Source organism: Micromys minutus (assembly GCF_963924665.1).
Source record: "Micromys minutus genome assembly, chromosome: 6".
Classification (NCBI taxonomy): domain Eukaryota; kingdom Metazoa; phylum Chordata; class Mammalia; order Rodentia; family Muridae; genus Micromys; species Micromys minutus.
Genome location: NC_137975.1, coordinates 27,842,840 through 27,869,726, shown reverse-complemented (window position 1 = coordinate 27,869,726; position 26,887 = coordinate 27,842,840). Strand labels below are relative to the sequence as shown.

At 43.1% G+C, this 26,887-nt stretch overlaps 1 protein-coding gene across 3 annotated transcripts in view; it reads left to right on the top strand.

The window, feature by feature from the left end:
* NR5A2 (nuclear receptor subfamily 5 group A member 2) overlaps positions 1-26,887 on the top strand; it is a gene marked incomplete at both ends in the record, with an annotated part of 109,148 nt that overhangs the window by 65,655 nt on the left and 16,606 nt on the right. For all 3 annotated transcript variants that reach the window (XM_080917785.1, XM_080917784.1, XM_080917783.1), the window contains 2 exons: positions 113-232; positions 6,760-6,907. In XM_080917785.1, the coding sequence (XP_080773911.1) occupies positions 113-232; positions 6,760-6,907 (268 nt within the window). The remainder of the gene's footprint in view (positions 1-112; positions 233-6,759; positions 6,908-26,887) is intronic.

Genomic DNA, 26,887 nt, shown 5'->3' with positions numbered 1-26,887 from the left:
GCTCTCACTGAAACAGAAAGGACCTCTTTGCTTTTTTTTGGTCATCTCGTGTGGAAAATTATGCAGAACCAAAAAGCCAGCGGACAACATGCTCTTTACCTTTTAATTACAGGTTGATGACCAAATGAAACTGCTTCAGAACTGCTGGAGTGAGCTCTTGATCCTCGACCACATTTACCGCCAAGTGGTGCATGGAAAGGAAGGGACAATCTTCCTGGTGACAGGAGAACACGTGAGTATCCCGACCAAAACAAAAGAACCAGGACAAAAACCTCCCTATTCAGCTTGTTTGGAAGGCAGGAATCTTACTAGGTCAGAAGCACTTCTTGGGCTTTGAAAGGGAGAAATGATGACTTGGGTCCTCAGTTCCTGCTCTGATTATGAAGTTGGAAAAGCAAACAGCTGTCTGCTGCTACTCTGCAGAATGTGGAGTCTGGTACAAGGGTCAGATCTACATCTGAATGAAACTCGGAAATTAGGACTAGTGGGTTGTTTTTCCCCCCTTCAGCTTCTGCATGAAAACACCGTATGTGTACATTAGCTAGTGATTATAGTCCCTTTATAAACCGAAGATTCCTTGCTGGTGTTGCTGGTGATGGTGCTCACTGTGCTAAAGAACAAACTTAGGCTCTCTTGTGCTAAACACTTCTCACCACTGTTGAGCTACACAAGCAGACCCCGCATCTTTGCTCCTTTGGAATGCTCTCGGGTAGCTGGAAGAGAGACAAGCTCATGAGAAGGGGTAGGAAGGAGTTTTACATTTCAAGAGCTAGTCAGCTATATACAAAGGAATTGCTATAAAGTTGGGTTTGTTTCTGAATCTATAATTGTTGAATCTATAAATTTAAAATATTTATAAATATTTTAGTGGTTATCCTGCTATGTGCTGTTTACTATTCTTAGGCACTGGTGTATATATTAGGGAGTAAAAACAGAAAAAGTTTCCTGTCCTTTTGGAACATAATGTTAAAGAAGGAGGTTGACAATAATAAACTAATTCACAAACTGGTGGTGTATTGGAGCAAAGGGAAAATAAACCAATATTGGCCCTCGAGCAGAGGTATGAGCACATATTCGGGACTATACAGTGTTTGGCCTCACTGAGGTGACATTTGAGCAACACAGGGGAAAGCAGAGGCTACAGTGTTGACGTCTTGAGACAGGGAGGACCTATGCTATACAATGGGACTCGTTCCTACTTCTTAGGGTTCTGTCCTCCCTTCCCTTTAGATAATGAATTGTCTTTAGTCAGTATTTGGTCATAGCTATTCAGGGTACCACTACATTGTTCAGCCAGGGTAACTCTGGCACAGGGGCATTGTGATCTTTAACATCCAGCCATAAATGTTTATGTGCTGTGAAAAACCACGGCTGTCTCCACACCATCCACTGTATTATTAATAAATCACATTTCCCAATCAAATTAAAGGCAGGCACCATTTCAAGCTCTTGTCGACTGGATCAATTCAGTGGTGTCCATCGCTATCTGGTCTTTGCTCTCAGCATCTCTGGAGAGAATTTTCTCGATAAGGAAGTCTATCTGACCTCATCTGCTTCCAAATTTTGGCGTTTGAATTGTGTTCACCCAAGCCTTTGGAGAGAACTTCCCCATTTCCCAGTCTGGTCACAGGGTATATGTTTGACTCTCTCCACCATTGCCCAACTGGGGGTTTCATTTCATAATAAAAGACAGCTCAGGAATTACTAACTCAATCTCATTTGCTTAAATGAAACAGAATTGTGTCCTCTCATCCCAGCCCTTTGAAAATATTTCTTATAAAAACATTTCTTCTTATTCCTAGTTTATTTCCCCTCCTTTAGAGTAATATTAGTTACTGCCAAGAAGCAGGGAACACGCACCTCCTGTTTCTCTTCTTAAAACCACAACAGCACCACCAATGTTCTTCTTGCTGTCAGTCTCTGCCGGTCTGGACAGTGCATGAAAAGGGAAGGCAGGAACTCCTCCCTAGCCTCTTCCCAGCGTCTTTCCTACAGTGCAGATGCTCCCAGCTCCCCCATGTGAACAGCATCAGAATCTTTGCCTGCTTTGTGGGGACCATTGTGGTACCCACATAAGAAAATTGTAATAGTTGGGGCTGGAGAGATGGCTCAGCAGTTAAAAGCACTGACTGCTCTTCCTGAGGTCCTGAGTTCAATTCCCAGCAACCGCATGGTAGCTCACAACCTTCTGTAATGGGATCTGATGCTCTCTTCTGGTGTGTCTGGAGATAGCGACAGTGTACTCATATACATAAATCTTAAAAAAAAAAAAAGAATGAAAATTGTAATAGTAATGACAGCAAATAGTTGTGTGTGGCACTGGACTAAGAGAAAGTCTTCCAAACAAGGCTGACACAGAGACATTCTGACCTATGTCCCATAGATTGTCTACAGTGTTGACTTTCACATCTAGATGAAAGTCTGTTTTCACAATGGATTGTAACAAGGTCATGCAGATGTCCTGGGGAAGAATTAAGCCACATTGTGCCAATAAAGCATGCAGAACTCTCCCTAAGGCTCTGTGGTTGGCGCTCACCCTTAAGTGAAGAAGATACCTTTGGGTAAAAGGTATTTCTGGTTGAGTAATAAACAGAAGGCAATCAAAGATGCGAGAGGAGAATTATTAGACACTGCCCTGCAGCGAATAGCAATAGGGAGGCCCCTCCATAATGGCTGCAGCTGTCCTTTGCTGTGCTTTGCAGTAAGCTGTGCTGCAGGCAGGCAAGCCCAGAGCACAATCGGATGCACTGCAGAGCCTTCCAGAGGAGGAAGTATGATTAGAACAGCTGAAACAAGCCTTCTCCACCCAACTTGCTTTTGGCCATGGTGTTTTATCACAGTAACAGAAACCTTAAGTCAGACAAATGGCAAAGCCAACATCTCAACACAAAGAGAACCCTAGACAGTAATTTTCTATTCCCTTGAACCATGTCGAATAACCAGGGGCTGCAGGCTTCAGCTGCTCTGGGCCCAGTGTCTGGAATTCACAGAGATATCTACCTGCCTCTGCCTATTGAGTGTGTACCACCAGGCCCAGAAACTTGTGAGCTTTCATCAGCACTGATAACATAAATGTGGATTAAATAACTCTGAGGCAAAAAGTAAGGATTATCATTAATATTTAGGAGCGTCAACGCAATGTATTTAGTTAGTATATTATATTTATAGCAGCTAATTCTTTTTTATCTAGTATTTTAAAAGCTATACATACGCCTAGGCATATATGCCTGTGTGTGCATCAAATAACAGTAGAGTATTCGATACAGGGCAGATTCTAATACCTAATTAACAGCCACTGAAACATTATCCTATGAGAAAAAAACACCATCAACTTACTACCTTTTATTATTGTGTATTAAAATGACAAGAGCCTTACACTGCCCAAGCCGTTAACATTTTGGACATTAGAACTAAAAGCAATTTAGCTTAAATTATCTCTGTATCTTCATGATGAATGAAATTTATCCAAAGGGGACACTGGCTTAGCCGGTCTCTTCAGTCTCCCACTTGAATTTAATGGCATAAAGATTACATGTAAGAGAGCAATCAATTAATTTTACTAAGTACATAAAAGACAAGGCCAGCTGCTCCTGAAATGAGTACAAACTCTGCACCCAACAATGAAAATATAATTATGTTTGCAATAAAATTTGTAAGGAAGTTGCAGGTCTGTGATTTATCAGAAGTGAGTCATTCATCCTCCTTCAGAACTGTGCCATTTGATAAATTATCCTTGGAAGAAGTGTTTGCCAGAGTCCCCTTTTTAATAAGCATGTTGGAGCTCTCAAATTAGAATGTAAATAGATGTATGGCTGTAAAGGTGTTGAGATGCGGATTGATTTGTTGAGGTCTGTCTTACTATAGGCATCTCTCTATAGAGATAATCCAAGGAAGCAATTCCTTCAGTAAAGTATGTTATGTTTGGAGAATGAACTTTGTCTATTAAAAGTTACTCTCAATGACCTGTTGAGAGTTCACACACATCTAATTTAACTAACCTCACCTTAATAGTAAAATTAACTAAGACTGCGTTTGTATTTTTTTTTTTACGCAGCCTTCGGGATTACAGCTTAATCAATGACCTTTGCCACAGTGTCCTTGTGTGTATTTCGTAGTGGCCTCAGTGTATATTCAGTTGGCACCAAGCATGAATTATAGTATTGTTTTTTACCATGATTATCTCTTTATCGCCACAAATAGGATATGTGCCTTACTAAGGATGCGGACACTAAGGGGTGGAACTTGTGTCTGACTTTCCCAGCTGACTTTGTAAGGGTCATTCACTGGGCCTTCCTGTTGTCTTTCCCCCACGGAGCCCATTTCCCTCTGTAGAATTTTTATTCTGTCAAATGATACCCCTTGTCCGAAAATGCTTGGGATTAGAGTTCTTCAGGTTTTAGATTCCCGACAGTTAAAGAGGTAGAGCCAATTCTAAATTTGCAATTAGGTTACACACACACACGCACACGCACACACGGATTTTTATCTAGTGAGCCCATGTACACAGAACTTCTCCTTTGCAGTGTTTTAGACTGAAGGAATTTCAGGTCTCAGGGTTTTGGTTTGATTTGGCTCTATTTTTTGATACCAGGTCTCATGTAGCCCAGACTGTTTGCTAAATATCCAGAGCTGTCCTTGAACTACTGTTTTTTCTTCTGCCTCAGGCATCACATAATGGCTGAGGTTTAAGGGTCTGAGACACCAGACCCTGCCACCCTAGTTGTGTCGGCTGGTTTGACACAAACTACACCCATCTCTAAGCAAGGTCAATTGAGAAATCGCTTCCATCAGATTGGCATGTGGCTGAGTCTGTAGGGCATTTTCTTGATACCTGGTTGAAGTAGAAGATCCCAGCCTACTGTGGGCAGTGCCACCCCTACCTAGTTGGTCTGTTTTGTATAATCAAGCTGCGTGAGCTGGTTGCAGTTTTGCAGTGCTGTCCCAGGCTCTCTGCTTCTCTCTCTCCCTTGGCTCCCCACCATGATGGATTGTAATCTGTAAGGCCAATAACCCCTTCCCTAGGGTTTGAGTTGGGTTCCAGATGTCTTTGCTACCATTTGAAATGAGAGCTTCCTTGATGTAGGCACCTCCCCCTTTAAGAATAGTGACAATTGGCTGGATGGATATCTTCTGCAAATCCGAAGTGTTCATACTGTGCTCTGTGCATCCCCTTAATGATCCCCTGCCCTAGGGTTCAAGCTGCCTGCAGACTGACCCTTCCACACATTCTTGAAACAGAATCTGAAAGAGCTCATAGACCGTCTGACTGTTAAATTAGTGCCCGCCCAGGGGTGGATACAGAACAGTAGGACCGCGCTGGGCTTGAAGCAGGTGCTTCACTGAACTGCGCATCAGTGGTGGCTTTTTCTGCACAGTTGACTCTGTGTAAGTTGATTGACACCTTGGGGGGGGTGTCTCCTTCCACTGATTCATAATTTTCCCACCCTTGAAAACAGTTTCTTTATACCCAGTGTTCTCTAGTTAAAGCTGAAAACTCAGCTCATCATATTTACACAATATATAAAAAAAAAACAAGATCCATTCTGCCTCGTTTTTAATTGCAAATTCGACTCAGGGGACTAGTTCTCATTCGTAGGAGGCAGCCCTGTGCCTTCTCGTAGCGAAACAAGTGCAGTCAATTATGGTAATGAAATGTCAATAAATATAAAAATTTAATACAGTCTGCTCTGGGTGAGTGGCAGATGAGGACTTGCCTCCCAGACAAATTTGCTGCTCTTGCAAAAATTAAATGCACCTAAAAGAGCATCTGGGTGCCTGAGAATTCTCCAGAAAAACAAAGCTGGGAGTGCCAACCAGTGAGTGGGTCTTCGCAGGCTGTGAGCAATGTCAAGGACAGCCACCCTAACATCTTAACTTGTTATTATAAATTGAACGTCTTATGTCCCCATGAATAATAAAGACGGGTGCCTCTCGGTGCTATTTTACAAAATGAAAATAGAAGTAACACTTTGGGGGCTTGTTTCCAGATCAAGAGATTATTCTGCATAAAAATTAGGACATGTGTCAAGGGGGAAGGAGGAGATGGTAGTCAATTCGATAGAATCTAACATAATCATCTCAAACTAACAGCCTCACGGCAGCCTCTAAGGACAGGAAATGCTACTAAATAGTTTTAGAGTCAAGCATATTGACACCAGGGAGGTTGAAGTGGAGAAGCATGAAGAGTTTGAGGTCAGCTTGGGCAGCAAAAATCACCACACCACAATACTTCAATAATCTGCAAGGAAACAGTCTTGAACCATGAGTATATTAAGATGTCTCACAATGCCAGTTAAGATGTATCATAACTATTATATTGGATTATGTTACTGTGAACACGTAGAATCATTAAGTGGCTTGTTGCTTGTGGGTAGCGTACTTTTGTCTCGATTGAATCTTCAGAATTTAAATGATTATCCTGCATGAAAATATTTTTACTGCAGAATAGCAAGTATAGGGATTTGTAAAATAAAGGCAACAAGAACTAGTTGCTATGAAAGTCGTTAACATGATTGAATTTTTATCGGGATAATTGGGATACACTTTACAAGAGGTATCTCAAACTGCTCTCAAGAACAGAGCTCTCCCTAGTTGGGCTGGTAAGCTATTGTCAACTTGAGCCACCAGGACTCTATCATACTGGCCCGTGGCCTCTGGGTCTATACTCTAACCTGGTCCTACCCACAATTCCTGGTGAACGCCAGGGAACTTTGTACTGCTGCTCCTATTGGTTGTCACAGCTATGATTCTGTGTTGCAGGTGGATTACTCCACCATCGCCTCAAACACTGAAATCGCATTCAACAACCTCCTGGGTCTTGCACAGGATCTCGTGGACAGACTCCGTTCCCTACAGTTTGATCAGAGAGAGTTTGTGTGTCTGAAGTTTCTGGTGCTGTTCAGCTCAGGTGAGTGAAGTTGTCTTTCTCACAGTCCATCCCACAAACATTATTTTCAAATACCCAGCGCTTAGTGAATGCCTTAGTGATACAAAGATGACAGATTTCCTTCCAAGTAGTGGAATCTTGACTTGAACATGCTTTCACCTTATTCCTATGTGATTCTTAACCCTTTAGCAGATGGGTTGGGGTGCAGAACAGGAGTTGTTTATTTAGAGTGTTATTCTTTCCCTCATGGTGGGCAGGTAAGCAAGAGACAGAAAGCAAGGACAGAAGGACATGGAGTTACTGTCTGTACGAAGATTGATCCATCTTTCTGCCATTCATATTTGAGTCTTTTCTGTTCTGTGGTCTAGCTCCTGATTTTATCCTTCTAAAATGAGGCCGGTGATTTTTGTATTCTAACTGCATTGGGATTAGCTGGAGAATGTTTATAAGGAGATGTGCCGCTCTGCACGTTTAAACAATGGCAGTTGTCAAGAGGAAAGATGCTCTTTTAGCAAGGGTTCGGAGTAGGAAGATAACTAAGCAAGATGGATTAGCTAAATCAAGGTTCTCAGTGAGCCAGTTGAGAAAAATCACCTCTGCTTGGAATAAAAAAAGGATTAAGGAGATGGATTTTTATCGACTTCAAAGGAACAGATTTTTCTGCCTGTCCCTTAGTTGATTTCTGTATTTTGTTGGCTTAACAAAGCCAACTTAAATAAACTTTTTGCCAAGTCTGTTCATTCCTCATTGGAAGAAGGGCTGAGGGAGGCAGCTTCCCTTGAATACAAAGAATAGGAGAGACCAGACTTACAAGCATATGTTTTTTTCTTTAGTCTTCAGTTAGAAGATAGTTGTGAATTCATATCAAGAAATAAGCAAGAACACAATTCGCAGAGTAAAACAGATGTGTCTTCTTTCCAAATCAGGGCCCGAGCTTCCAGAATTCCTCTTGAGAGTGCCACACAACTGTTGTTAATAAAGGGAGTAAGAGGGGACATTTTGTCTCATGCAGTTGAAAGGGAAGTGACAGGTTTGTGTGGTTTGAGGGACACAGGAGGAAGAAATAAGTGTAAAAAGACAACTGTTTCATAGATGGGAGTGTTCGACGGTTTCCAGTGGCAAGAATGAGCCCTGAGTACTTTCTGTATCAATCACAACCCACAGGAGAGTGCCATTCAAGGAACTTACTATGCAAGAACATAGTGTGGATGGCCAAGCGTGAGGTTTGCTGTGACCCCCCCCCCCCCAAGATTATTCTGGCTTATGACAAGATCTCGGTGTTTTCAAATGGTGGGAAATGTGTGTGTGTGTGTGTGTGTTGTGTGTGTGTGTCTTACAGCCTCTTACCAGTGGTTATTTGAAATGAGTAGAACGAGGCTACATGTGAAGGTTTACATACATGTAAGATATGATATGACTTAAAGGATTTTCTTACATTTATGTGTTTTGTCTTACATGTATGAGTGTTTTGCCTACATGTAATATGTGTGCCACATGAATGACTGATGTCCAGGGCGGTTGGAGGAAGATATCCAGTTGCCTGGAACTAGAGTTACAGATGGTCGTGAGCTGCCGTGTGGGAACTGAACCTGGGACCTCTGAAAGAGAAACAAGTGCTCTTAACCATTGAGCCACCTCTCTAGCCCTAATTTTCATTACTTTTATCTTGACTTCACTGTTCTCCAAATTATTATATTCTCTGCCAGTCTGGAGGAGGCAGGTGTATTTTAACCACCTTCGATCTTTGAACCTTTCAAATGATCCTCTGAAAGACTGAATTTATCAGCACTTCCATCACTTACTTCCTCCTTCGGTGGCTCCGAGGGAGGCACAGGACGCAGGGGGAAGAGCCGGCCTACCTTAGCTGTTGAGCCAGAAAGAGAAATGAGACCTTTTGATCACAGGTAAAATAAGTGCAGGTCAAAAGTTCATTTTTAAAGAAGTAGTAAAAATGTAATTAGCAGTAAAATTCAGGTGGTTTCCAATTTATGAGTGGGAAACTTTCTACATTAATTTTCTCCAAGGAAACAATGGATATTTTTCAACCCTATGATATATTAGAGTAGGCAGTATACTTCAGATCCCAAATTATTACTGTTTCTCTGTGACTGAGACATAAATTGTACAGGGATCTGGCTGTTGTCTACACCAGGCGCTCCTTCCTCAAACTCTCAAGAACTTTGAGCCTTCTATACTCGAACCAAACACATTTAGATCCCAGCCCTGCCCAGCATTGCCCACCTGCCCATCCATCCATCCATCCATCCATCCATCCACCCACCCACCCACCCACCCATCCATCCATCCATCCATCCATCCATCCATCCATCCATCCATCCATCTATCCATCCATCCATCATTCTGACAAATGGGTGTTGTAGTAGAGTAGATAAAGACCAGAGTCTGTGTTGAAAAGTAGGCGTGGCCTCATTCTCACATGAGAGATGCTGCTCCCCTTCTCTCATATCTTCTGAGGGAAGATGCAGTGGGATCTTAAATGTGGGTACAGCATTTTGAGCCAAAAGAGCAGCCAGGATAGAAGTTGGAAGGAAAGGTAGGGCAAGATGAGCTGGAGGGGTCTGGAAGGGGTAAAGCAGGTGGAAAGGCAGCCTCAGAAGGGCTAGCCTTGGACCAATCCAGCAACTCCAAGGTGACGCTGGGGATATAGTGTAAGAGAAGGATGTGCTCTGACTTCTTGTGTAGGCACCTGGGAATCCAGCAAGGACCATAGTATGAAAGTAGGCCACCCAGCTTCTGTTCACAAGACTCTGTGGAAACCCAAAAAGAAGTGAGTTTTGTATCATCTGAAGGAGGGGAGAAAATGAATGAAGAAGAAGAGGTTGCCAAGCTGTGTGACAGGGTTAGAGAGCAGAGACCTATAAAGACCTCAGGGTTTTTGTGTTTTGTTTTTTCCTGGTGCTTAGTTAGGAAAGGCTTTATAAACAGTAGCTGACAAGTTTAGTCAAAGCGCGTTCCAAAAACAGCCACCTCCCCACACACCCTTGAGTGGTCACTTACTGAAGGACAGAACTAAGAGATTTCAGGGCCACCCATCAAAGTCATGAATAGATCAACCGGTGAAGAAAAGAAGTCAAAATGAAAACCCTCACATCTTTAAATAGGCCCCAAGGATCACTTTCTGCTAGTTGCAGTGTGTTCTGAAATTTATTTGCCCAAGGCCCATTGATATTGGGACAGAAGAGAGATGTTCTGGGTTGGCTGCTTGTGTAGAAGTCAGTTCTACAGAGGAGGAAGTGTAGGTGCTGATATCCTCCTCACCATTGTTATGGACACCGAGGAAGATTCCTACTGTGTGCATGTGAGAAATATTAATGAGGGTCCAGTGCTCTGTGCAGTAAGTCTCTAAATTGTCCCAGCTAAGAGGCTACTTTGGCTCCTAGATTTTTCTGAATGGTCACCCCTTGCTTGCAGCAAAACATGACTTTTGATCACACACTAGTTCTGGGGGGTCTTTGTAACGTTTATTTACTGCATTAACTACAGAGGGGAAAATAGCCAAGTCTAAGCAGAGGGTAACTATCAACTCAACCCCCTTTAAGTGGAGAGTATCCTACAAAAGAGGTGCGCTGCGCCCCCGCCCCCCCCCAGTTGCAATCTAGCTCTGCTAGGGTTCTTCCTGGAGCATCCTTAGAGGTGCAGAGGAGACAAGGAAAGAACCTCGTTCAAGAGTGGTTTGCTTTAGCCCCAGGTCTGGTCCTCAGCTTCTGAACACTGCTCCTTTATCCTGAAGGCATCCTCATTGGATCCAGACAATCTCTGCAGGATCTGGGAATAAATGATATTATTGGTGTGACTTAGTCAAAATGAACCTTGTGATGTTGAAGTATCTTTAAAATCGTAAAGCGGCATTGTAAGGCTGAGAGAAGAGATTTTTTTACCCTGTCTGCTCTGGCCCCTCTACACTGCCCTCCCATCTGGAGCACACAAAGGCAGCTGTATGGTGAAGCCAGACTTTATCTACCCAGTCTGTATGTTTTAAAGTCATATATCATATATATTTTGCTCCTTGCATTCTACCTGACAGATAATGGCTTTTAATAAATATTTATTACCTTTCGTCTCAATCTCTGCATTTGAAAAAAATGTAATAGGAAATGAGATGATAGTTTAAAATAGTAATTTAAAAAACACAAGCATAAGATTTGGAGAAAAACACAGCCTAGAAGGTCGACCCTGTGGCATGTTTTATTTTAGGAAATAGGGTATGTCTTTACATTATGAACAGAGTTATTCTAAGGAAAATGGAGACTGAAGAGAGTCCTTTTCCTTTAAGAAGAAAACCCTATGTGGAATTCATCGGCCTTAAGGTGCTAGGAGACTGAGCTCTCACAAGCAGCCACAGAACAAACACAGTCACACCCACCTTCAGTGACCTTATCAGAAAACATCTTATGTGTCCGAAATTTAATGTCCATAGTTTTAGTTTTGTAATTTTTGTTTGTTTTTTTGAGGCAGGAGTTCTCTATGTAACAACAGCTCTGGCTGTCCTGGACTCACTTTGTAGACTCCGCTATCCTCAAACTCAGATTCCCCCTGCCTCGGCTGGGATTTAAAGGCACGAGCCACCAGATCCAGCGTAGCTTTTGGCTTTTTGAGAGTGTCTTGCAGTGTAGCTCTGGCATGTTCTGGAACATGCTATCTAGGCCAGGCTGGCCTCAGACTAAGAGATCTGCCTGCCTCTAGTTCCCAGCTACTGGATTAAAAGTATATCCAGCTGACTTGACATCTTCAGATCTGAAATCAACAGCTCCCAGGGCAGTGAGTGCTCCTCTCCTCCAGGCACGGGCCTCAGTAGATATTCAACATCGCTGCCTACCTGTAGTGATGAGATTCATATGGGCAGAATAGAAATTGAAGAAGGTGGTCTAGAAGATTAACTTTTACTGGTGACCAATAGGGACCTGCTTGGTGTAAGCTTGCAATAGCTGTGACAGATACTAAATAGCCATTGTTGAGTATTATAGGTGGGGGTTGGTTCCACTTGAATACTCCCCCATGTGAAACAGCAGAGTGTTCACACACTAGTGTATAGCTGCTTTCATACTAATTAAACCTAAAGCAGTGTAAATTCTATATGAACAACTACTGTGTGGTTTAACAAATGACAACAATGTGTTCCTGAGGAGACTGATGAGCTGCAATTAGATAGTGTTGGTTTTGCTTTGGTTCTAAATCATAAGTGTCTTCGTTGTCTCTTGAACTTTGGAACTCAGTGCCCTTGTAGATGGCATCTAACCCAAAGCTTTGAATTTACTTCTCTAAAGATGTCTTTTTTACAGCTTACTGTCACCAGTATTTGACACTTTCTTGAAGTCTTTGCCAGCCATCTGGAAGCAAAATGGTCTTAATTATGTATGTGATATAGCATCTGTTTTAATTGTATGTGGTGAGTGTGTGTGTGTGTGTGTGTGTGTGTGTGTGCGCGCGCGCGCGTGCACACACACACATGTGCACAGTTTTTCAAGACTGAAGACCGAATTTCTCTCTGTAGCCTTGACTGTCCCAGAACTTAACCAGACTGTTATCAAACTCAGAGATCCACCTGCCTCTGTCTCCCAAGTGCTGGGACTAAGGTATGCATTACTGCTGCCCATATGACTGTTTCAGATAACCAGTTGAATGGTCATTTTCTGCTTATACTTGTAACTAGTTATAAAAATCCCAAAGTAAGTCAGGTATGGTCTGGCAAGCCCCTAAGCCCAGCTAGCTTCTTAGGCTCACGTTATGGTGTTCCTGGCCTATACAGTTCTAAACCAGTCTGCACAAGTTAACGAGATTCTATCTCAATTAAAAAAGGGTCAGGAATATAGCAAAGTCGTAGCGTGCTCACCCAGGAAGCTAGATGCCATGTGTTTGAGCCCCAGCACAGCAGAAACTGGGCATGGTGGCATGTGTTTATGACCCCAATGCTATGAAAGTAGAGGCAGGAGAATCAGAAATTCAACGCCATCCTGGACTACACAAGGAGTTCCAGAACAGTTTGGGATTCACAAAGTACTGGGAAAGAAGCTTCATGCTACATGATTTACCCAAGTTCCCCCAGCGTAGTGGAGCACCCCTTTAATCTCAGGTGTGGGAGGCAGAAGCATGTGGATTACTGTGAGTTCAAGGCCTGCCTGGTCTACACAGTCAGTTTCAGGACAGCCAAGGTTCATTCCCCACCTTAACACACACCCCATGTACCCATGTAGAGACCTTCTTTGACTTACGCGCACACATGTGCACCCGTGCACACAGATACACCCGCTTCTACGATTCAGATAGATGGAGCCCTTTGGGGGAAAAATGAGGTGGCTAAATCTATGGATTCCGACTTCAATGCTCATGCAACACGCTGCTGACTTCATATTAGTAAATACAATCACAAGTGTTTACTGTCTGAACTGTGTGCATGATTTAGCCTTTGGTTACTTTCCAATAGTCTTCAGTCTCCGATGTGTATGGGTTTTGTTCCTTGTTTAAGTTTCAGCCGCTGATGCTTCCACTTTGATAAAGACCTTGTGCTTGGCTCACTTTCCCTTTGTCTCAATGCAATATGTATCCTTGATAGCAGAGCACTGAGAACTAGCTTTCTGTAGGTCGTGAATCACAGTGTCAATGGGCGCTGGCCACTTGATCCCAAGCCAGTCAGGGATTTTGCGCAAGAGTCAGAGAATCCTGTACAACCTCCCTAGACGGAAAGTGTGTGTGTCACTACTGAGGGATGTACATTTCACTCTAATCTATTAATTATTAACTATTAGTCTCCTATCTCAATCAGACACAGCAGGGACTTAGCAAAGAGGAAACCTCTGATCGTTAAAAATGGTTTAAAAGGGTCCTGTCATTTCACACACAAGAAACCATGGCCCATCAATCAGAACTCCTTTCTGCTTGCTTGCGGTACTAGCATTTAAGCCAGGACTCCTCTTTAACACCAGTAGGGAAACTTATTTATGAGTACTTCCAAGGCTGACAACAGCTCTTGTGTGAGAATAAAGACTTCACCATCCACAGGGTCTTCATTCTGTCTGCTTAGTGGCTGACTCCTTGGATAGGAGCAATGTCAGGTACACACTGGTGGCCTCAGCTGCAATTCCATGTGCTAATTCCATTCCAGAGGTCAGTAAGACATGGGAGTCTAAATCTGGAGGACGGTTTTCTCTTGTAGAAAGGAAAGAGCTTGGCAGACTGCCTGGTGACGGGCCACCCATCAGTTGTCTGGTTGGGAGGGGAAGCATTGTTCCGGCCTGAGCTGTGCTCAGGACCAGCTCTTGCCGGCTTTTCCTGTGTTGCAAGCACTCAAGAGAGATGTGTAGGGTCCACAGTGGGGTCTTGGTTCTCCCTCACTTAGCATTGGGAGCAGGCTTCTGGCATCTTGGACACGTGGAAGTACTCAGGGGTTACAAAAAGAAAGGGTAGATCTCTCTTGTAGACCTCTCCAGAAGAGGTCCCACATTGTTGTGTTTGTTTCTTTGTTGTTGTGAAGCCAAGTGTTCCCATCATATGTAAGTAAGGTGAGCAACAAAAGCAGAAGAAAGAACAAATCTCCCCACTTTGCTTTTCTTGCAATACTAAGTCCCAGGTGGTGAGTCTTTTACACACACACACACACACAAACACACACACACACACACACACACACACACACACAATTTTTTTTTTAATCTAAAAGTAAGGGACCATTTGCTGGAAAGGTGGATCTTGAAAGGGCAAGCTTAGGCCTGTTCTCATTCTTCGTTGAGGTTTTGCCCCAGAAGTGGTGTAAAAGAATGTCCAAAGGTGTCCAGCATGATGGTTAATCGACTAACAGTAACTGCCACCAAGACTGGTGGCACAGGACCCCAAGACGCACATGGTAGAAATAGAGAAGTAATTCACTCACACATACTCATTTTGAAATGGATTGAAAACCCCAGGAAGATGGCTAAGTATCAAGATAAGCTGTGTGTTCTGTGAAACCTGTCAACAGGTCTTTAATCTCACCATTCTATGGTAGGTTGCTGCCCTTTCTGAGGCTGGCCTGGTGTTTGCTGAATGAAGGCCTTCTCTAAATCCCATCACAGTCCAAATGCCCGCCATTGATGACTGTTCTACCGAGTCCAGGGATGCTGAGTATTCATCTCACGTCTCTCCCTCACACATTGCTTAAGTTGTTGATGGTGAAGTCAGAGAAGCCAAGGAACTGTCCCAAGGTTCACTGTACAATTAGCATGCAGGCCCAGCTTTTACCCTTTCATCTGAGATACTCTGAGTAACTCACTAGATACTTGTCAGATGGCCGCACCCATCTTCATGCTGTCCTATGCTGAGGTGTCTGCAGCTGAAGAGAAGGCCGGCGCATAAAGCACTTCCCAAAATTTATGTAATCATTTGAAATTCAGAACGGATTGATTAGCATTCACGAGATGCCATGGTTCAATATTTATACCATAGAGATTTGGCAGAGGCGAATAATGGTGTATAAAACTGATGCTCGGCTTAATTAAATGTAGTATAATAGGTTTTGTGTGTGCGTGATTTTTGTGTGTGTGTTTTTTTTCCCTTCCCTGCTCAGTGAGCAAAGCAGTTTAGCCATGACCAGATATAATTCATTTTGGAGTTCTAAGTTTGAAGTTAATCAATATGTATTTACCACCACTGGAGAAGTGATTATCATTTGTTATCTGTTGGCACTGGAATATAATTGCCCAAACAGCATTCATTTCAGCATATTTCTGAGTAGATTGTGCTTACAAGATTTATCATATGTTCGTTGCTAATGCAATGCTGTCATTTTGCTAACTACTGCTGTTTAGTGAGATGATTTTTTTTTCCACAGACTTGGCACAGCAGATTGAGACTAACTAGCAAATAGAGAGAGAAGGCACTTTGCTCCGCTGGCTTCTCTCCCTGCTTTGTCATGCCAACTGTGCTGTTCATACCTCACAGGAAGTGGCATCAGGGTCATACCAGATCCAGCACAACAGTGAGCTCCAGACCCAAGCCCCTTGGGTCTAGAAGGGGGCAAACCAGTGGCTTACTTTTGAGCCATTTATTAAAGAGTCCCCTTGGTTTACTTAGATGAGTCCAACCTTGTGTCCTGGCAATGTTTAGATAGGAGGGGTTAAGTTCCAAACAGATCCGTACAACCCAGGATGCAAAGACGAACTGGGAAAGTAAGACATTTCATTATTTTGAAAATTGAAATTCGCACAATGCATAAAACAACCACGGATGTGGCAGCACATGGCATTTCTAGAGACAGCTGCGTCACATGACACAGACCTACTCTCCAGATCTTGGGGACACCCTTCCAAATAAGGTGTGATGGAGCACGCAAACAGTTCTAAGTCCATGCCTGTGTTACCAGCTCTACTCCCTCTTCTTTGCCCCTTTCTGGTCAGTGTCTCCCCCGAACCAAGGCATGTCTCACCCACCACACACCCTATGTCCAGCCATCCTCTGTTGGTGAGCACCCACCCTCGGAAGTTCACCAAAAGGTTTCTAATGCTAACCTGAGCCACCCAGATTTTGCACATCTGCCTCAGCTCAGGAAAGGTGGAATTCTAGAACATCAGCTTAGAACTTCTGACTTAACAGACCTGCGATGCTGCCATAGGAAACTGAGGCTGACAAGGGGTTATTGGACCTGAACTGGGTAGAGTCAAGATTGACAGCAAACTCCACCGTAGGGCAGATGCACAGAGTAGACTTCAGCACTTAGGGAAATGGTGCTCTTGTGTAGAACCCAGGTTACACTGGTTATCTACAGATGTCATTGTGATGGGTACACCTTCTGAGAGGACAGAATGCCTGTCCTAGCAGCACGCATGCTACAGAATTAATGTTTGTTGCATTTGAACCCAGCTGTGGGACTTGGTCTTTGTAAAACAACTATCATTTCTCCCCTGTTCATTTGCACTTGGATTATCCTAGCTTGGCTGAAACCACGAGGAAGCATGTGTTTTCTGTGTGGGCCAGTGCTGAGCTCAGATTGGGGCAGCGCTGCCTAACCAAGAATCAGTGAATGCAGTTCAGCAGTGTGTTGTTTTTGTCCTGTATTTTTTATTTGCAGAAGCATCGGTAGCTCATCTGAGGTAACCCGTCCTGATATTTTTTCCTAAAACAAACAATTCTCATGCTAGTATCACTAATGCCTCTATTTTAAGTACACACTCTTTCCATCTTCCTTCTTGTGGTTTGTATGATCACAGCTTCTTTTTATTTTAATTTAACCTTCTAGGAAGTTATTTTTCTTTTTCTTTCAAGACAAGGTCTCAGAATCTGACCTTCCTTTCTCTACCCAATGGGGTTTGAGAAACATGTGCTTTTGGCATGACAAAGACAAAGGACAAGGACAGCTGCTTGTTACTAGAAGCCTCCTCTCCCACGTGCCGGCAAGTCTCTGAGGGGTGAGAGCCTCGTACTGTCTCTGACCTACAGCCTACTAGGCTTGTTTTCATTTCTAACTGTAGTGTAACACATAGAGCATCAGAATTCCTAACCATTGTGAGCGCACAGGTGGAAGGTAGTGTTCTATAGCCATCTGTCTCCTCTCTGTCCCCACGAAGGTGCAGCTCCCACTTCCCTTCAGCCTCTGGAGCCACCTTTCTGTTTAGGAAACTTTGCCTATCACATAACATGTTATTTTATAAACCGTCAATACCGTTCATCCAGGAGGCTAAGGTCCAGGCTAGACCCTGGACTGCATGTGGGCTGTTATCACTGTCTGTCACACATAAGAAAGCCCTGTGATGTGGCCACCAGGGAGGCAGGTAGAAAGGGAGGCATCCATAATTTCTTACTAGGAGGATGGTGTGACCTGGTGGTAAGATCTGCATGCTTAAATTTGGCTTCTATCTGATATAGTCTCAGTGTTCATATCTATAAGTTCAAAACAATCAAGATCTATATAAAGCATCGTGAAGATTAAACACCACTTATGAAGAACTTAGCAAAATGTCCAGAAATTGTGTCAATCCAGATTATTTATAAATTTGTCTGTCTTCCCGTTAACGAATAGTCTGTATACTGTACCTAACAGCTGCTTATTATAAAAAGTCTCCTTCTTGCTAGAAGTAACCAACCTTCTGTACACAGAGGGGGAAAAGCTCTCTTGTGCTAATGTAACTGTTTTTTTTTTAAACAAACTTCAGGCCCCCATTTTAACCAGTTCCATGCACTAAACTGAAGGCTTTTATTCTAACTTTTTTAAATGTGTTATTTTGTGTTCATTGGTGTTTTGCCTGCATTCATATCTATGTGAGGATGTCAGAAGCCCTGTTAAAGACAAGGAGTGAGCCACCATGTGGGTGCTGGGAATTGAACTCAGGACCTCTGGTAGAGTAACCAGTGCTCTTAACCGCTGAGCCATTTCTTCATCCCCTAATTGTTTTATATTCTGAAATTTGTCAGAAGATGCCAACTTCAGCCATTTTTTTAATTTCATGCATTAGTACACTGTAGTACTATCTTTGGACACACCAGAAGAGGGCATTGGATCTCATTACAGATGTTTTTGAGCCGTGTGGGATTTGAACTCAGGACCTTGTGAAGACAGCCATTTCCTTTTTAATCCAGCTACCATACTCCCTCAAAGCAAACTAAAGTCTAAAGACAGAGTCCCACGTTGGTGCAGATCCTCCATGATGGAGGGCCAGCAGAGAAGCATCCTGATCCTACACCTGTCCCCTGGAGGATGCTGGGAGCTGTAGTTCTTCAGTGTGGCCCTTCTGTTTTCCACAAATGTAAATGTCCTTTCAAAGCTACCTAAGTTGGCTACCGTTCTTTAGATCTGCTGGTGCATAGCCCCGAAGACGAGTTAAATGGAACGTTCTGGTCTCAAACACCCAAGATATGAAGGTTTCATAGAGAAAGTCCGAGTTATTAAGAAATAAAGTCCCTAGATAGCTTATCGTCAATAAGGGAGCTGTTGCAGTTTGGGAAACAAAGCCTGTTAGAGAGCTTACCTTTGTTCTTTGGAAACCCTAAACCAGCATGCTTTCTTCTCCAGCGGTACTGTGTGCAGTAGCTTTCAAATATGACACCAGGTATTTCCCTTTTATCCATATCACTGGCCTCAGCGTCAAGGGACCATGCAGACTGGCAGTAAGGCGTAGGGTAGAGCATGAATTTGTGAGCCAGGCATAGTTGGGTTTCACCCGCTGCACGGGGCCTGCTAATCCTTAGATCAACAAACACGCAAACCTGTGTTTAGAGATAGTTTTATTGTTGATGAACTTCAAAAATCTGAGGTCTTGGTCCTACCATCTAGAAGCCAAGCACCTGGGACACAGAGAAGTGGGGCTGACCATCCTCCCTGTGACACTGCGCTTGGTCCTGAGTGACAGCTTCCTTAGCTATCAAATTTCTGACTCCTGAACCTCTGCTGGCACTGTGGGTGTAAGCTTCATCCCCCGTTCATTTCGCCCTCTGGTTTTGTGTTGCTTCTTCAACAACGCTCCATTCATCATTTTCTATTGTAACCGTTAAGTGTGTCCCGTAGCTGAGTACCAGCTTGGCTTTCACTCTGTATTTTGAGCATCCAGCATCATTCGTAGAATGGCACTCCCATTAGGAAGCAATGCTCGCGTAGTTGGCGAGTTCATTTACAATTGCCCATCTCACCATCAACTGTGGACAGTGCAGTCTGCACGCATTGTTTCTGAGCATCCCTGCAAGTTAATAGCTCATGCGCTATTTTTCCGATATTATTCCCTGAGAGCAGGGATATCCAGCCACATCAAAATTGCCCGGGTAGTAAGTAGCAGAACTGAGCTCTGCACACTTTAGACACCAAAGGCCAGATTTCCGCACAACTCCCAACTTTGTCTGGCTAATTGATTAGGGAAACTATAAGGGCAATCTCAACATTTGTCAATTAGGACGATAGTAATTCATTCTAAAGCAGACCAGTCAGGAGGCCGGAGGAAATCACATCTGCTAGACCTCCTTGAGTATAGACCCTACCCCTGTTAAACGGCCAGCTACTTGCCTTTCCCCTGCAGCTCGCCTGGCACCTTTCTAGAGAATGGACTTGCCAGTTTGTCAGAAGCACTGCAGATACAGGGCAAGGATGTTTTTTGCTGGCCACCTGCCTCTGCTCACATCTTAACGAATATTTTATGACGAGCAGGAGGGTCAGTTGTTGCTCTTGATCAAAAACTTTGAAGAACCGGAAAAATAAAAGAAAGACAGGAAAGAGTTTTAGCAATTAGCGATCTCTCCTAAAATTAAGAAAAAATAGGCTGTTGTTGTTGGCCACAAAGAATTTCGAGATAAATGGAATACCCACGTGTGCTGGCACCGGGCCAGGGCAGTGCATATCAGGGACCTGGGGCCCCTGAGTACTGTAACAGTATTGTTTCTAATTATAACTTTAAGGAAATTCCTCTCTCCATGAGGGAGCTGCAGCCGCTATTCCTCTCTTACAAAAGAAGACTGCGTTTAGCATTTAAAAACATCTTGGTTTGCTCTCTTTGCTCCAGAGTTTATTTTCCAGATTTCTGTTTGATTTGAGAATCTTTGGAATGCTAGGGAAATCCTGGGCCACCACCATCGCCACCTCTCACCTTGTTCCATTATATGGCAAATGGCATAATTTGGTGACTCTCCAATTCATGGCTATTTATGAAATGTAAGGAACTGTTCCTTTCCATGTCTTATGCTATATATTAATGGGCAGTGACTTTCATTCCATTCAACTTGGCTGTGCCAGATTCTAACACAAAGTAAGAGCTCCTATTACCTCACGTCAAAATCACCACTCCTAATTATCATAGTTTATTAGTTGTCATTTTAAAGTTTGTACTTGCGATTATCAATGGCTTTGGACACCTTTCTGCCTGTTTTTCTGAACTGTCTGCTTGTGTCGTTAGCCCGTTTGGGAAATGCTTTCCTTACTCAGTCACAGGGCCCCCTCTCTAAGGATGACTGGATGGATAAATTCTATTTCTTTCTCAGAAGTAGCCATGGGTATCAGTATTATCCTGTTCAATCCTTGCTGTATGTTTTTTCATTAGGAAATCCTCCAGTGTCTGTGTGTTACGATAATTCATTTATTACAATCCAATCCTTCCCCATTATATCTTCTAATAACCACATAGTTAAATTTTTGTTACTTTTTTTTTAAGTAAAAGAGTGTTTACCAATCATTGGGAATGGATTTTCTATAATATACTTTGAAAATATAGGAACACTACAGTCAAAATAAAGATGTATGTTTTCATATTATACCATTATAATGTTCAGACTATCTGTGTGTGTGTGTGTGTGTAGTGCATGAGATTTTATCTTATTTTTCTTATAGATAGCTAATTGTCCCAATTCTACTTATAAATATGTTACTTTCTTGGTTATTAATGTTGTGTCAAAATTGTGTGTGTCTGTCTTGTGTACATGCACATGGGTCTCTTTCTCAATTTTTTTATATTGTGTCATTGACCTTTTCTGTTATTTCAAAGTAAATTTCTGTGTGTTTTAAATCCTATAGAAACCTTTCTGTTTCTCTTTCTCTAGCTTTGGCTGTCTTAGAATATACTATGCAGTCCAGGCTGGGCTTGAACTCACAGAACCCCTCTGGCTCTGCCTCCTCTGTACTGTGATTAAAAGTGTGTGCCAGTATGCCTGGCTCCCTAGAATGAATCTTAAAAACAGGTTCATTGATCTCATTTCAAAAGTGGTCTTGGACTTTCACTGTTACACATAAATTGTAGGTTTGGGTGGTTATTTCTCAATCAACTAAGGTTGAGTTTTTGGTTGGAATTTACTTGTGTTTAGGAATTGGTTTGGGAAAAGTGACTAACCTCACCGAACTGAAATCCTGTCATTCGTGAACATGGTTCTCCTTCGGGGAAGCTGTGTCATGTTCTCCACACAATTTTCTAGCGACTTCTTATAGTTTATTCTTACACTTCAGTGCCTTTCCTTGCCATCTTCTTATTAGTTAATATCCATACACTGAATATTTTTATATCTACCCAGTTCCCTTTTTACCTAAAATAACTCCTCTAGACCTTGATTTGGACTTCTAATACTCCGAAGGTGAATGCATATTTGTCTTCTCCCATATTGCTTGTATTATGTTGTTGGCTAAATAATGTTGGCTTGGAGTTGTAAAACTAGTTCTACCTCCTATAATAACAATCCCACTGTCTCGGGAATTAGTCTGAAAGTTTTGCTTCTATAGAAAGGAAAGAAGAGAACACATTGTTGTCGTTGAAGATTTGCACCTCTCCTATCTTTTTGCCTCCTATTTCAATAGATCCCATTTTTTATTAGTTTGTTCTCACTTTAGATAAGATTCTTCAGCTGACCATTCTCTTGATCTGTTACATTTTTACGGAAAGAATTGGGCTTTGAAAGTTGCCTCTTGGCATAATATTGCATCTGCGGAGACTGCGGTCTTCAGAGTCCAGAAGGGCATGGCTGTCATTCTCCTGCACTGTAGGGGGCGCTACTCACACAAGAGTCTATGCCAGAGCCTGTGTGGCCCACAACTCGAGTGGCCCTCTTTTGTGGGCCTGTACTCACCTCCAGATATTTTATGTCTCTATTCTGCTCTTTGGGGCTTTTAAGAATCAATGGTTTCTCAAGCAATGGGCTTTCAATTTATAAGCAAATGCCAGGTTGGGCATGGTTTCATTTCTGGAATGTAAGTTATGAGGTGCGTGTCCTGTAATGTGGTATTTAGTTAGATATTGGAAGTTTGGCTTGTGTAACATTGTATTTGTCAAGTGTTTCATTCACTTCCACCATTCTGATCATCTTAATGCATTTTTGTGGTAGACTCTGACTGTGATTAAATGATAGTTGTACATATGTTTTTTTAGCAAGTGTATCTGTTGGGTGGTATGTGCATCTGAATGCAGATACCTACGGAGGACAGGCTTAGGCTCGCCGTGCACCTCGATTTGTAGATAAAAGCCACCTGGTGCAGGCACTGGGAACTGAGCTCACATTCTCTGCAAGGACAGATGATTTCTTTCTTAGAGGCTTCTCTCAGCTCTCTCCCATGACATTCCCCATCCCACCTTCTCACTGTGCAGTTCCTACAGAGAAAGGTCGATCTGTGCTTTGGCAAGCTATCTTCCTATTCAGTCTGTGAAATAAATGTGTCAGCACACCGACCCTAACCAACCCAACCATCTGAGTAACTTCTGCCAAGTCTTTAAACCTTGGAGTTGATTTCTGTTCTGTCTTCTAGAAATGCCATACCGTTCACATTCCCAGGCCTTTGAGAAATTTCTGTTGCCCCAGCTAACATGATAGTCCCTCAGACCATTGTCTCAGGATCTGTCCATGTTGGCCTTCCCAGTCTTCATGAGGAACCCAGATTTCTGGGACTTGGGCCCACTAAACAGGAATGTCAGTGGGTAGAGCCCAGAAATCTGAACTTATACGATAAGTCACCAAATCCCCTGCATCATTGGTCCTTAGGAATCAACGAAGGGGGAAAGGTTTAGTTAATCATGCCCACAACTAAGCCAGAACATGCAGATCATGTCTGTAGTTTCAGGAGCTTCTCAGGGAAGCCCGAAGCAGATGGTCCATTCTTTCCTATATACTAAATTACAAAAATGTCTTTGTATTCGTATACATAAACAAGTGTGATTTTGAGGATCCTTTTGAAAAATCGAGCACCTGTCCACAGAAGTCCTCATCTGTAGCTTTCTCAGTGCTTTGCTGTCCCAGTAAAGGCATCTGGAAGAATTGCGGTCTCAGGCTGCCATAGAGATGTCTTCTTTGCTTTCGAACATTTAGGAACCCAAGAGGTTTAAACTTTACAAGAGATACGTTTATGAGATAATTTATACTAAGTAAACTACATAAATTATCCATAGTTACCAGAGATTCATTGCCAAATATAACTTCAGTTTTCACAATGTTTACTTATAAAAAATTGTTAGCCAATAAAGATGCTTGCCGCCAAGCCTGATAGATAACATGAGTTCAAACCCTGGGACACACGTGATGGAGAGAAAAATTATCCTCTGACTTCCACATCATGCCTTCCTGTGTGCAGGCACACATGTGCAAACACACACAAGTGAATATGAAAGATCACTACATGCAGTGTACCAGATTATTAAAGATTAACGAATTTACTAAGCACTCGCTAAGAGATTCATACAGTTTTAACGTATACATACACAGGCACACTGGAGTCCAGGCAAGGCCATGTGCATGCCGATAAAGCAATCTCTGGGCTGCATGTTCAACCAGTAACCTTCTTTGTGTTTCGCTTTGGTTTATAAAGAGTCTCCTGAGGCAGCTGACATGTCTGAGCCTGCTGCTCTGCTATCTTAGCTGTGACCGCTGGAGGAGTCCGGCTAAGGACGTGGTTACAGGGCTGTTTTTCACTGAGGTAGCAGCTGTGCCTTTTTTTTTTAAATAGCCGTCACCGAAAGCCATCCAAAAGGCACCAGTCAAACCAAGTACCTTTACCTCTGGACCTTTCTCAGGCAACCTAAGGCATGTTTAAACTCTTCAACTAACAAGAAAGGGTATTTGTGGTCATTAAACATAAAATGCGTAAGTTGAAAATAAATATTAGATGAGACCGTGTACAAATCACGAATGGCCAGTCTCCTGGTCAGTCTTCAGGTCTCTGGGGTTCTTAGTTTCTAGACTAGAGGGCCAGCTCGGGCTGAAATCTCTCAAAATGAGTCAGCCAATCTCTCAATATTCTCAGTCCTTGACAGCGATGGTTTGGTGATTAGGAGGATCTGTACTGCTCTTGCTGGGAGTCTGAGTTCTGTCCAGCATCCACACTGCACAGTTCACGCCGTAACTCCAGCAGCACATCCGCTGCCTGTGGTCCAAGTGCCTATATTCACATGCACACACTCACAGACAGACAGACGCACATGTCCAGACAACTGACAATCCTTCTAATAATTATTTTAAGAGGATTGGCTGTTCTATAACAAGCTTATAATGGCTATATATAATATATAGTAACTCGTTAGTAAAGCAGCTGTTGAATACTGAGTAAGGCGTCCCAATACACAATTGACTACGAGAAACAAAATTGGTAACTAAGTAGTTAATTGTCATGGTCGTCCAAACAAGGGGGGGAGGGGAGAGAAGGGAGGTTTACTGTTGACTAGAGAATGCATGGAGATGCCCAGGGAGCCAGAGGAGGGTTTTTTTTTTTGTTTTTTTGTTTGTTTGTTTGCTTGCTTGCTTTTTGTTTTTAAAGCCACAAGTCAGGCATGGTAGCCCTGGTGACCCTGGGGTGCCACAGCTTAGAAGGCTGAAGCGGGAGGATCTTGAGCTCTCGGTCACCCTGGGTTATGTGGTGGGACCCTTCTCAAAAACAAACAAAACAAACTAGTTTGTTAAGATGAGCCTCCTTGTGGATGATCTTCCCTTGTCTATTTCAGTGACTCAGCGAATAATCGTGACAGTTGATTGTTGTCTGCAGCTATACTAACGCTGAGTATTTCCAGCCCATCTCAGGAGGGATTACGGGAGAACAGGGTCAGATGCAGCCATGGATGGGATACTAGGGACATCCTCCCCATGCTGTCCCAAAGATCAGCAATGAGCTGTGTCCAGAATTTGCACCTGTGGTCCACTATGGCAGGACTCTTATATTAGATGAGATACATATGTAAACATATAATACAAAAAATATAATTAAAAAAAAAAACACTTCTTTACATTGTGCTCGTGACCCAGATACGAGCCTGTCAGACATTGGACTCGTGGCTGCTTGAAAGCACCCAACAGCTGTTGTCACATCTGTGTGTTCACACTTAACACACACCAAAGTAGAGGAGGAGAGGGAGCCCTGTTCGCAGCACCCTGGCAGCTCTCAGCAAAGTCAAGACCCAGTTAAATTACGTGCCAAGAGCACACATCCTGGAGCTCCTGTGGACAGAGATGCCCCGCATGGAGCAGCACAGAGCCCACCACAGTTTGGTACTGATGGCTACCCCTGTGGAATCTCAGCCTGCGTTTCCACATTGTGAGCTCCTGGCCATCGCCCACATGTTGCTTCTTCACAGACACTTTTATTTCCTTGAAGGGCTCTTCCCCTCCCCTTCCAATTGAGCATCATGTAGCACCCACTCTATCAAAGTTATTCTATGAATGTGTCTGTCACTTAATGCCCTAAATGAGTGCACCGTAGGAGTCCACACAGCCTATAGATGGCCGGTGGATGAGTGAATGGGGATTGAGTAGACCACTAACAGAGTTTGAAAGATACATTGCCATCCCCCTCTTTTCCCCACCCCTGTCTCCTCACCCCCTCCTTTTTCATTCAGTCTCAAGATTGGTTAGGAAACCAACCGAGGCTCACTTGAAACCTCCAAACCCTCTTCTGCCTCCCTTTGGTGGATGCCTGCTAGAAGAAACAAACCAATATCTGTGCACAGAGGAGTTAATGGGAGGCGCCATCCCTGTTCTGGTCCTATGTCATCAACCTGGTGTAGAGACAAGCAACTCTTAGACCCCAGCGAGCGTCATCCATATTTAATGCCCCATGCTATCACAGTCAAACGTCTCAGATGGTTATCAGCACCACTTAAAAAAATATGACTCCTTGCTAAATAATTAATACAGGGGATGGGGAAGCTTCAGGCGATGCTCTGAGCTTTCGTAATTAATGGGCTGTTTACAAGATGCAAGTCAGATGGCTTAACCACTGAAGCCAGCACGCAGGTCTGGGTGTTTTAACATTAAGCTGTGTGTATATGAATGGCGACAAAGATTTGGGAGTGGTGTGTGGGCAGTAGGGGAGAGGATCACAATCTCTCTAAAGCCTGTCAGAAAACACAGGCCTTCCTCATGCCCCAAAAGTCCCCCCCCCCCCGCCCTATTAATTTATATTGAGATGCAGTGCTTGGTACCTTTTTTGAAGGCAGAAGCTGAGAATTTCTTTCTGTTCCTTTAATCTGTTTTATCTACCTCCCTTGCACATTAGGGATGAAGCAAACCTCTGTCTGTTTGTTTTCTTGCTTGTTCGCAATATTGTTGGCCATTCTCAGAAATTAGCCTAGAAGCTTTCTT